The 12,652-nt window shown below is 33.3% G+C and overlaps 1 protein-coding gene across 7 annotated transcripts in view; it reads left to right on the top strand.

The window, feature by feature from the left end:
• LOC143057180 (basement membrane-specific heparan sulfate proteoglycan core protein-like) overlaps positions 1-12,652 on the top strand; it is a 188,417-nt gene that overhangs the window by 114,215 nt on the left and 61,550 nt on the right. For 5 of the 7 annotated variants that reach the window (XM_076230436.1, XM_076230440.1, XM_076230437.1 and 2 more), the window contains 10 exons: positions 363-554; positions 2,099-2,194; positions 2,549-2,638; positions 3,991-4,323; positions 4,513-4,640; positions 4,957-5,043; positions 5,642-5,706; positions 6,879-7,151; positions 7,518-7,621; positions 9,028-9,051. In XM_076230436.1, the coding sequence (XP_076086551.1) occupies positions 363-554; positions 2,099-2,194; positions 2,549-2,638; positions 3,991-4,323; positions 4,513-4,640; positions 4,957-5,043; positions 5,642-5,706; positions 6,879-7,151; positions 7,518-7,621; positions 9,028-9,051 (1,392 nt within the window). The remainder of the gene's footprint in view (positions 1-362; positions 555-2,098; positions 2,195-2,548; positions 2,639-3,990; positions 4,324-4,512; positions 4,641-4,956; positions 5,044-5,641; positions 5,707-6,878; positions 7,152-7,517; positions 7,622-9,027; positions 9,052-12,652) is intronic. The other 2 variants (XM_076230438.1, XM_076230441.1) reach the window with 1 other exon arrangement.

Genomic DNA, 12,652 nt, shown 5'->3' with positions numbered 1-12,652 from the left:
TTTGATTAAATGTAAAATTTTGACACATTTGGCACAAAAACACATATATAAATTTAACTGAAATTTTGAAACAATAAATGCAAATTGAAAATATTCCTACAGTGTTTCTCAAAATTTTGTTACAGTGTAGTGTTTCTCTGTTTTAGAAATTTGCTTAACTATTTCAATTTAACCAATTCAGACTTTTTCAAGATTTCCCATCAACATTTGACATCTTCACAAAAATTAATTTTCAAGTTAATTTTCTAATCGGGAAAAAGAAATCCCCCACAAAATTTAGACAGTTTGCAGTATAATTTTGTTTAAAGTATAATATCTTTGAAAAAATATCTTTTTATTTGCATATGTTTTAAACATTTTAGCTAAGACCACAGTTAGGATCAGATGGAAGCCATAACTTCGCCCTTACAAACAGAAGATTAAGTAATACAATTACTGATGGTTTTGAACTAGATGTCACAAGACGGGAAGTCAAATTCGCCAGATTAGATAGTGTCCAGAAGGAACGAGAAAGTCTTTACTTCAGCCTGCCTCCCAAGTTTAGAGGAAACAAGGTAAAGAAATTTTATTGCACAACTTCATTAGGTAAATCACCATTATTGCAAATCATCAGGTAAATCATGGTTACTGCAAATTATTAGGTAAATCCTGGTAAATGCAAATCATTAGGTAAATCATGGTTATAGCACAGCATCATTAGGTAAATCATGGTCATAGCACAACATCATTAGGTTAATCATGGCTATAGCATAACTTCATCAGGTAAATAATGCTTATTGGAAATCATTAGGTAAATCATGGTTATTGCAAATCATTAGGTAAATCATTGTTATAGCACAGCATCATTAGGTAAACCATGGTCATGGTCATAGTACAACATCATTAGGTAAATCATGACTATAGCATTATTATCATCAGGTAAATCATGGTTATTGCAAATCATCAGGTAAATCATGGTTATTGCAAATCATCAGGTAAATCATGGTTATTGCAAATCATCAGGTAAATCATGGTTATTGCAAATCATCAGGTAAATCATGGTTATTGCAAATCATCAGGTAAATCATTGTTATAGCAAATCATTAGGTAAATCATGGTTATTGCAAATCATTAGGTAAATCATTGTTATAGCACAGCATCATTAGGTAAACCATGGTCATGGTCATAGTACAACATCATTAGGTAAATCATGACTATAGCATTATTATCATCAGGTAAATCATGGTTATTGCAAATCATCAGGTAAATCATGGTTATTGCACATCATCATTAGGTAAATCATGGTTAGTACACCACATCATTAGTAACTGTAGGTACTCAAGTATAAAATCAGAAGTTTGGAAGTAAAATTAAGATTTTAGAGAGGGGTGCCAACTTATAAGCAAGACCCATTTACTAGTGGAAAATCAAAGTCCAAGATATGCAGTCAGATTTAAATTCCCTAAGGAAAACTATGTTGGTAATAGCTAAACCTTTAAAACTCTCTTAATAAATAAATAAAATTAAATGACCACAATGAATGATGATGAATGGATTACAAAATGAATATAATTCCTGGATTTTGCATTGATTTTATAAACAGTCAGTTACTGTCTGTGGCAAAATTAAAATGCACAAAAATTTCCCAACTTATATGAGCCAACTTATATGAGGGTCAAGATTTATTCCTTGGATTTTGAAGCTGAAAATTGCATTCGACATTATAGCCAGATCAACTTTTTCTCAAGTACCAACGGTAAATCATCCTCAGGTATTTCATGTAAAAAACATAGAATTTTCCTATTAATCTCTACAACATAGAAACAAAAAGAAAGAAATTTGCAAAAGCACAATTTCTGGTATTTAAATCACCAGAGGTTCAGGGTTCAATTGGAAGTACATTAATTATATTAAATCTTCATAGATCAGGCCTCTAGTTTCCCTTTTGAATTGTTCTCATTTTGTCATTTTATGGCCTTTTCGGGATATCTTTACTGCTTAGATTTTTGCTTATTGTTGAAGTCCTTACCAGGAGTTATAGTTAGAACTCAGTGGGAAAGTTGTCTCGTCTACAATGATACCGCATCTTTTTATAAAGTTTTTATTTTTTAATTTTCAGGTGGAATCTTATGGTGGTTATCTACGATTTACATTGGAGACCCATGTAGCTCAGGATGCAGGAGGCACCTTTAGGGACGTTGATATAGAAATAATTGTGAGTATTTTCAAGCAATTGATACAAATTTCTTAGCACTCATAGAAAACATTTTTGTAAATGTTATCTGAGTAATTAAAAAAAATTATAATATAAACAATTTTTATTGATTGTATTTACAGAGTATTATGTATATATTTGCTAAATCTGTTCCTTCTTTTTTTACAATGAATGAAAATGAAATGAAATAAACCTGCAAAACTGTATGATGTATGGGACAGAAAATTGTTATATAAAGGAAAATTTAACATCTAGAATAGATGAATCTTTTTCTAAGCCTCCTTTGTAATGCACTTTCATATTAAAACTATTAACAAACATTCTATTTATAATATGCTTGAATTTTGTTTACAGACAAGTGGGCAGAGAGAGCGAATGTACCATCTATTCAATCCTGCAGTCAAGATGTATGAAGATAACTTATATGAGATTTTACTTAGAGAGGTAAGATTGCATTTTGAAAGAAGAACAATGAAATATTTGCCTCTGGAGGTTAAGCAATTAACAATCAATATATATGTTGAATAATGCTGTAAATATTGTTGTTCTCTTTTTTGTAAAAAAATGGTTCTGACAAGGTTAAATTCCATGTATAATATAAGAGGTGTCCTCCCATTTCTTGAATTTAAAAATTGATTCCCTTGAAAGAATTTTTATATGTGCACACTTGCAAATATATATCTCTGAAAATAGCTGTAAGCCAAGATGTAAAAAAATCCATATGTTAAGTTTGATATAAAATCAAAAATTATTTTAGTGGATTAATGTTAGTTGGTTATATGTAGTTATTTTAAGTATCTCATTAAAATCTAAAATAAAAAGATAAAAAAAAATAACTGTTACTTAGAAAAATAGAAGTAATTATACCCCCGCTTTAAAAAAGGGGGGGGTATACTGTTTTACCTCTGTCTGTCAGTCCGTCCGTCAGTCCGTCCGTCCATCAGTCCGTCAGTCCGTCAGTCAGTCCGTCCCATGAAACTTTCGTCACATTTTTCTCAGGAACTACACATCCACCCTTTCTGTAATTTGGTATCAACATTTATATATGTCAGCCATACCGTGTGATGCGTTTTCAGATTCATCACTTGACAACTTCCTGTTTACCGAACACTTGTCTGATTTTACACATGATAGCCAAGTTGAAAATTTTCGTCACATTACAATACAAGGATTTCTGAAATTTGGTTTCAGGATTTATATAAGTCAGCTATACTGTGTGATGCGTTTTCAGATTCATCACTCGACAACTTTCTGTTTACCGAACACTTGTATGATTTTACACATGATAGCCAAGTTGAAAATTTTCGTCACATTTTTCTCAGGAACTACAATACAAGGACTTCTGAAATTTGGTTTCAGGATTTATATAAGTCAGCTATACCGTGTGATGCGTTTTCAGATTCATCACTCGACAACTTCCTGTTTACCGAACACTTGTATGATTTTACACATGATAGCCAAGTTGAAAATTTTCGTCACATTTTTCTCAGGAACTACAATACAAGGATTTCTGAAATTTGGTTTCAGGATTTATATAAGTCAGCTATAGTACCGTGTGATGCGTTTTCAGATTCATCACTCGACAACTTCCTGTTTACCGAACACTTCCATATTTTTACACTATTAATATTATCCACTTGCGGCGGGGGTATCATCAGTGAGCAGTAGCTCGCAGTTTCACTTGTTGTCTATCTTGATAGCAGTTATGAAACAAATATGAAATCCAAAATTTCTTTTAACACGCTTTCAGCATAAACATCTAGATTCATAAGTGACCATTACATTTTGAATTTCAGTCAACTTTCCAATTGAGCGATGGATCAACACCAACCAGAGAAGCATTCCTTAGGATATTGTCTGACATCGAAGCCATTCTCATCAGAGCTACATACCACAGCATCACCTCATACACATCATTACGTGACCTTCGTATGGATACAGCTGTACCTGAAGTTACCAACCTTGGTCGCGCTCCAATGGTTGAGAGCTGTCGATGCCCAGAAGGATACAGAGGACTCTCATGTGAAGAGTGTGCTGTTGGTTATCTAAAGGATACCAATAACCGTTGTATCAGGTGTAGCTGTAATGGGCATGCTTCAGCATGTGACCCAGCAACTGGAGTCTGCTTGGTAAGATGTTGTTTGGTTTGAAACTAAATAAAAATTCAGTAAAATATATAAAAAAAAAAAATGAATAGTGGGCCAAGATCTAAAGATTAAAAAAAAAATTATACAAGGGAGAAAATTACATAAAGAAAATAAAAAAATTCAGTAATGAAGTTACTTCGTACAGAGACTCATTGAATTTTTGTTCAACAGAACTGTCAAGACAATACTGAAGGTGAGAGATGTGAAAGATGTGCTACTGGTTACTATGGTGATTCCACAACTGGTACCCCTAATGATTGTAGACCTTGTCCTTGTCCACTTACTGTACCCTCTAACCAGTAAGTATGAAAATTTTATAAAAATAATTGCATTTAGAATGATGGTGGCATTATAAGTACATAGCGGTTCTTGAAATTGCTGTAATTAATCTCATGATTGTGTCCATCATTTAATAAAAACAACAATAATTGTATGCAAAAATTTCTAAAATATGCAGATCATCTAAAAACTTTTAAGATATAGTAAAAAAGGAAGAACATAGTAAAATGGCAAGTTTGTGTGTAACATTCAAACAATTCTGAATTTACAGAACTGATATAGTCTTTAAGAATGAAATTATGAAAATATTGAAATTGAAAAATTTGTGCTTTACAGATTTTCACGAAGTTGTTACCTTGAATCAGATGGTCTAGTCACATGTGATAGATGTCCACCAGGATATATTGGTAGAAAGTGTGAAAGGTAACTCATATAACATTCTATACACCTTATGGCTATTTGTCTGCCATTACTGGACATCACAAAAGTTTTGTAAAATTTGACGTCATAAAACAAATATCTGACACCACAATGGAAAAGCGATTGTTGTATGACATCAATAGTTCAAGCGGGACAGATTCTCTGGTCAGCGGGAGAGACTGTGAAGGGCTTTTCCATTTAAGAGGTTGAGCTGTGGTAATGGGGTTGTAGAAAGTGTCTGTCAAATCTTCTTTCAACCAACATATACTTTCAATGAAAAATATTATACTTTTACCATTGCAGATCATTTTCTGTTTAATTAAATTTTGAAAGAAATTTAGCCATAGTGGAGGTTACTCAAACAATTCGATTGAAAAAAAAAGGAATTCTCTGTAAATTTTCAGATTTTGCTTAAATCCAAGAGAATAGATTTGATAAAACATAAAAATAATACACTGTGGATTTTATATTTGTTTTCAAATATGCTTTAATGATCTTAAAATGAAAATCTTTCTTTTTATTGAGAAATAGTTTTGCAACCCGCTCTTCATCCAAATGGGTAGAAATTCTAGTTTTATATCGAACATGATTTGTTTATCAGGTGTGATACAGACAGAGGCTACACTGGTAACCCTACAGAAGTAGGAGGAAGATGCCAGAGAGATGGTAAGTTACCAGTCATGTGACTTAATTTAGGAAATATTCAGAAAGAGGCTATGCTAAAAATAAAGAGATAATGTCAGGTTATATTTCATTGCGATATAAATGTACTGCTAAAAACTCATAAGACATCTATAGTGCAATAAACAGTTTTGAACAATAGACTGGTTTTTTTTCAACATGTCCCTAGTCAATTAGACAATTTGATTCACATGAGCAACATAATTGATTAGAATATAGACTTCCAATTTAAAATACAATGTCAAGGGCACTTCCAATTAATCTGGAAGAGGAAAGATAGTTGAGATGTCAGGTTGGTCGATAGTACACTATTATTTGAGATATGGAAGAATTAGATAATATAATGCATGAAGATACTGTAAATAGATATAGGAAGATGTGGTATGAGTGCCAATTAGACAACTCTCCATCCAAATAACAATTTATAAAAGTAAACCATTATAGGTCAATGTACGGCCTTCAACATGGAACCTTGGCTCACACTGAACAACAAGCTATAAAGGGCCCCAAAATTACTAGTGTTAAACCATTCAAACAGAAAAACCAGCGGTCTAATCTATATTAAAAAAATGAGAAATGAGATATACGTATAAAAGAGGGACGAAAGATACCAAAGGGACAGTCAAACTCATAAATCTAAAACAAACTGACAACGCCATGGCTAAAAATGAAAAAGACAAACAGAAAAAACAATAGTACACAAGACACAACATAGAAAACTAAAGAATAAACAACACGAACCCCACCAAAAACTAGGGGTGATCTCAGGTGCTCCGGAAGGGTAATCAGATCCTGCTCCACATGTGGCACCCGTCGTGTTGCTTATGTGATTACAAATCCGGTAAATAGTCTAATTATTATGTATAAATTACAAAAACAAACGACAACTACTGTACAACATACTTATATTAGTCACTTTCACAAGTAGAATAATAACACAGATATGAATAGTTATGCTTATGCCAAATTTGGTTCTTCTCTTCAATGAATAAAAGAACAAGAGTAGAAAATCATGAATAGAAATCCTTGGAAAACAGTCTGAATTTAGTCTAGGCCGATTGCCAATGAGATTTTTAAAAAATTGGCATGGGTGTTTTAAATTTATTTGATATTTGCGTAAGAGAAAATCACTTTTCAAATGAATGTTTTGTCTTCAGAGGTCCTAAAACCTGTTGTAACGGTCAACCCAACAGAGCTAGAGGACACAGTCGGTCAGACTATAGTCTTCCAATGTAATGTGCAAGGTCCAGGGCCTTTCAATGTAATCTGGAGTAGAATAGACGGCCAAGGTCTACCAAATAGAGCCCAAGTTGGTCCAAGATACTCACTTACAATCAGAGATGTACAAGAAACAGATGCAGGCAGATATGTTTGTACGGCAACTAATGTTCACGGAAGCAACAGGCAGTATGTCAACTTAATTGTGTTAGGTAGGTATTATGAATTATGTCCTCTTGTTGGCACTCTTTTATTTGGAATAAAATTGATTTGTACAAGAAAAATATGCAGGAAGAGATGTCTGTCTGGCAACTTATGTTCACTCAAGCAGCAGACGTAATTGTGTTATGTAGATATTACAAATTATCTCCCCTTTCTAGCACTTACAGATTTTTTTGATTGCATAAACGCTTTAGGTTTATTTGCTTATAGTAGCTTTTTGAAAAAACTGTCAAGTTTGGAATTTTAAAAATCTTTGGGTGTGAATAAATTGGCAAAAGTCACGATTCAGCAGCTTTTATTGTCAAATTGAAAATTGGTTTGAAATTTATGCTTAAAAATATATAATTTAACAACAGGTAAACAACAGCCTATTAGGGTGTACATTGAGCCACCAAAGGAACGATCAGTTGATCAGGGACAATCGGTTAGATTTGTGTGTGTTGCTCAAGGAGAAATGCAGGTACGTTTTGTCTGAAATCACCATAGTGATTAAAATTCATAATTTTAAATATAAACAGGTTTTTGCCAATTTTGAGGTTTTAAAACTTTCATTTGAATTATTGCAATTTTAACTTTTCCTTTATTTTAACAACCAAAATGGACTAATGAAGATTTTTTATGCCCCACCTATGATAGTAGAGGGGCATTATGTTTTCTGGTCTGACTGTCTGTTCCTTCGTCTGTCTGTTTGTCCCACTTCAGGTTAAAGTTTTTGATCAAGGTAGTTTTTGATGAAGTTGAAGCTCAATCAACTGGAAACTTAGTACACATGTTCCTTATGATGAAGTTGAAGCCCAATCAACTTGAAACTTAGTACACATGTTCTTTATGATATGATCTTTCTTATTTTAATGCCAAATAAGAGTTTTGACCCCAATTTCACGGTCAACTGAACAAAGGAAATGATAGTGCGAGTGGGGCATCCATGTACTGGGGACACATTCTTGTTTGTTTCAGCCTTTAATTACTGATATTTTTTTTTAATCATTTGATATTAAAGTTCCTTTGACATTGAACCTTCATTTTAATATTTTCAACGATTTCGTTTTACTTTTGTTATAAAATTGTGAATGGAAATGGTGAATGTGTCAAAGATACAACAACCCGACCATATAGCAGACAACAGCCGAAGGCCACCAATGGGTCTTCAATGCAGTGAGAAACTGCCGCACCTGGAGGAGCCCTTCAGCTGGCCCCTTAACAAATATGTATACTAGTTCAGTGATAAGGACATCATACTAAACTCTGAATTATACACGAGAAACTAAAATTTAAAATTATACAAGACTAACAAATGCCAGAGGCTCCTGACTTGGAACAGGCACAAAAATGTAACTTATTTACGAATGATGTTCCACTCTTAAAGTCAAGGCTATATTGTATTCAACTTGTCTGTCCATCTGTTCATTCAACAATTATTTTCATCACAATTTTTACAAACTCTACTGTCTAAAATGACTTTCTATTTGGTCAGCAATCTGACAATACAAATATGTAAAGTGTATAAGTGATTTTTTAATCTGTTGGACACTTACTGTTTCTTTACTTTGAATAACTAATTGGGTATATATGTTTAGTAGGACATCATATGTATTCTTTTTAATATTAACTTTAATAGGAAATGTCAAAGAATTCGTTTTACATGATAGTATTTAACAAAAAATGAATTTTCATAATTTTGTTATGGTACCACTTATTGTCATTTAGATTATTGATAAATACTTTTGTTAGCAGTGGATAATGTCTGCAACTGGAAAATATTCCACTTTATATTAAGGGAGATTTTGTAAGCAGTGTCATATTCTAAGTTTGGATTATTTATGTTCTACTTTTATATATGTGATGCTATGTCAAATTATGATTTAGATATGGCGTACTGGTCGTATACAGGTAATTTATATACATGGGTAGAGGTACATGTAATCTATGCATTTGTATTGTATAGGGTCGCCATCTGCAGGTAAACATTGGAGAAAAAATGTACTAACAAACCATTATTGAAAATTGCAGCTTTGTAATTTGTTTGTTTTTTCTTTTGAAATTTGCAGATTGGGGTAAACAACTTAGTCCATAATTATTGTTGTGCAATTTCCCCCCTCTCCCTCTTTCTGGTCTAAATTAGAATTTTCTATAGAAATCTTACTGTAAATTCAGAAATTTTTGCATGCATTTATTAATGAAATTGTGGGATTTGATTACAATGTTTAAATATTTCAGGAATTGCTGCATTCAACTAATCAAGAGAAAAGAGCTTAAAATTTGCAAAATTATCCCATTTGCAATAATGAAAGCAGTGCAAGAATTTCTGAATTTACAGTATCTAAATCATCTTTTGATAAAAAATCTTTTTAATTCTCAAAGCCTGTTGCACAGAATGAATAAAATTAGCTTTTTGCATGCATATCTTTGAATTTATTAAATTTTTTTTTCAACTTTTTGAAGCAGCTAGCCTCATTTTTTTAATTCTTCAATTGAGGTAAAAAATAATCTTGGAATATGGTAAAAAATTTAATGACTTACTGCAACCATGGTATCCACATATGGTTAGTCAAATGATATTGACTATATAAACAGTTGTGATATACTGTCACCAACCCAATAAAGCCGTCTTGGTTACACAAGTATAATATTGCCATAGAACTTTGTGTATAAAGCTTAGAGACACATATGAGTTGAGTAGCCAGCCTACAACAACCAGTTCATGTCCAAAGTCACACCAAACTTTTTAATTTGAGTACATTGTATTTTAGTTGTTACAATAGAGCATGATTTTCAAATCCTATCAATATTCTCTTAATCTTTAAATCTCTTTTAACCACTAACCCAGGTTTTTCAGTTTGTTGCCAAATGTTACCTTTAAACATGATTTCCCTTCCAAAATATCATATGACAGGCAGATTTGAACATGTGACTGACCCTGCTCCACCAACTGAGCTACAGGAGCCCAAATGGTGGGCGTATATATATACGGCTGCAGTGCAGGCGATTTGGTGTCACGATATCACAGTAGCATGGGTTCCAATCCCAGCGAGGGAAGAACCAAAAATTTGCGAAATTGAATTGACTCCAATCTTGATTGACAGTGATTGCTACGTCAATCTTTAAAGACCCAAATGTTGCTAAACACTTATCCGACCTCCATGATAAATATGTTGTTGTCCCCGCAGACAAAGCCCCAAATAACATCGTTTTTGTCTGTAAAAGTCACTACATTAATTGCTTGATAAACGAATTAGGTATAGACAATTCACTTGGAAACTCAACATATACCCTCACGACACTTACCAAAGAGGAAATCCTGGATAATCATAGGTCTGTTCTTTGTTCCTTTGGTATTTCAACCAAAGATGAAGAACTGGATCTTCCATCACTGTATTGGATACCTAAACTACACAAGTGTCCTTACAAACAACGGTATATTGCTGGGTCTTCCAAGTGCTCCACGAAACCTCTTTCTAAATTATTAACATCTATTTTATCAGCAATCAAAGACAGGCTTCAAAGTTATTGTGAAACTGCCTATTCTAGAGGTGGCGTGAATCAGATGTGGATACTTAAAAATTCCAAAGATCTTTTAGAGTACATACAATCTAACTCTCTTTCATCTTGTAACAGTATTAAAACATTTGACTTTTCTACATTCCACATTCCAAACTAAAAGACAAATTGAAAGAGTTGATATTACTTTGCTTCATAAAAAAGAATGGCCAACGTAGATACAAGTATCTTGTCTTAGGGAGGGATAAATCATACTTTGTAAAGAATCACTCTGATTCAAACAAAAAATTCTCTGAAACCGATATTATCAAGATGCTTGATTTCTTGATTGACAACATATTTGTAACGTTCGGAGGACGTGTTTTTCAACAGACTGTCGGCATCCCAATGGGAACAAACTGTGCCCCTCTACTTGCCGACTTGTTTCTTTATTATTATGAGGATGACTTCATGCAGGAACTTCTTAGAAAGAAAGATAAGAAGTTAGCAATATCCTTTAACTCTACTTTCCACTATATAGATGACGTTCTTTCACTAAACAATTAAAAATTTGGTGACTATGTGGAACGCATCTATCCCATCGAATTGGAGATAAAGGATACTACAGATACAGTTAAGTCGGCTTCATATCTTGACTTACATCTAGAAATTGACAATGAGGGTCGGTTGAAAACCAAACTTTACGACAAAAGAGTTGATTTCAGCTTTCCAATTGTGAACTTTCCATTTCTAAGTAGCAACATTCCAGCAGCACCTGCATACGGGGTATATATCTCCCAATTGATACGATATTCCCGTGCTTGCATTTCCTATCATGATTTTCTTGATAGAGGGTTACTGCTCACAAGGAAGCTATTAAACCAAGAGTTCCAAATGGTGAAGTTGAAATCATCCCTTCGTAAATTTTACGGACGCCATCACGAGTTGGTTGACCGTTATGGAATAACCGTTTCACAAATGATATCGGATATGTTCCTTACGTCGTAACTACAACCCCCTTCCCTTTCATGAATGTGACCTACCGAATTAGACTATTTACCGGATTTGTAATCACATAAGCAACACGACAGGTGCCACATGTGGAGCAGGATCTGCTTACCCTTCCAGAGCACCTGAGATCACCCCTAGTTTTTGGTGGGGTTCGTGTTGTTTATTCTTTAGTTTTCTATGTTGTGTCATGTGTACTATTGTTTTTCTGTTTGTCTTTTTCTTTTTTAGCCATGGCGTTGTCAGTTTGTTTTAGATTTATGAGTTTGACTTTCGTCCCTCTTTTACAGATCTAACATTGTTGGGTTGATGTTTAGACGAGTTGTATATATATATATACTTACTGGCTTAAATGAAGAACTGGTACACAGTTAAAAGGGAATGAGGCAAGAAACAGGATAGAAATGCCCATTAATCCTGTTTTTATACGCCCGTCAAAATTTTGACGGGACGTATTATGGTATACAAATGTCCGGTGTCCGTCCGTCCGTCTGTCTGTCTGTCTGTCCGTCTGTCCGGCGTAAACATGTCGCACCGTAACTTGAGAACGACTTATCCAAATTTCATGAAACTTAATATAGTTGTTTCTTATGATGGTCAAATGATCTGTATACTTTTTGGTGAAAATAAGATTTAAACTTTTTGAGTTACAGTACTTTATGACTAAAACAGGGGTGTGTTTTTTTCACATGTCGCACTGTATCTCAAAAACGATTCTTGATTATGACTTAAAACTTTAAACACTTCTTAGTTATATTAATTTCAATATCTGTATACTTTTTGGTGATAATTCAAAATTTCATTTTTGAGTTATTGAGTATTTTGTAAAAAAGGGGGAGGGTTTTTTTACATGTCGCGCCATATCTCAAAAACTATTTATGATTATTGCTTAAAACTTTACACATGTCTTTGTTATATTAATCTCAATATCTGTATACTTTTTGGTGATGATTCAATATTTCATTTTTGAGTTATTAGTATTTTTTAAAAAAGGGGGAGGGTTTTT

Source organism: Mytilus galloprovincialis, chromosome 13, assembly GCF_965363235.1.
Source record: "Mytilus galloprovincialis chromosome 13, xbMytGall1.hap1.1, whole genome shotgun sequence".
NCBI lineage: Eukaryota > Metazoa > Mollusca > Bivalvia > Mytilida > Mytilidae > Mytilus > Mytilus galloprovincialis.
Note: the sequence above shows the minus strand (reverse complement) of the source record. Positions and strands in the feature narration are given on the sequence as shown.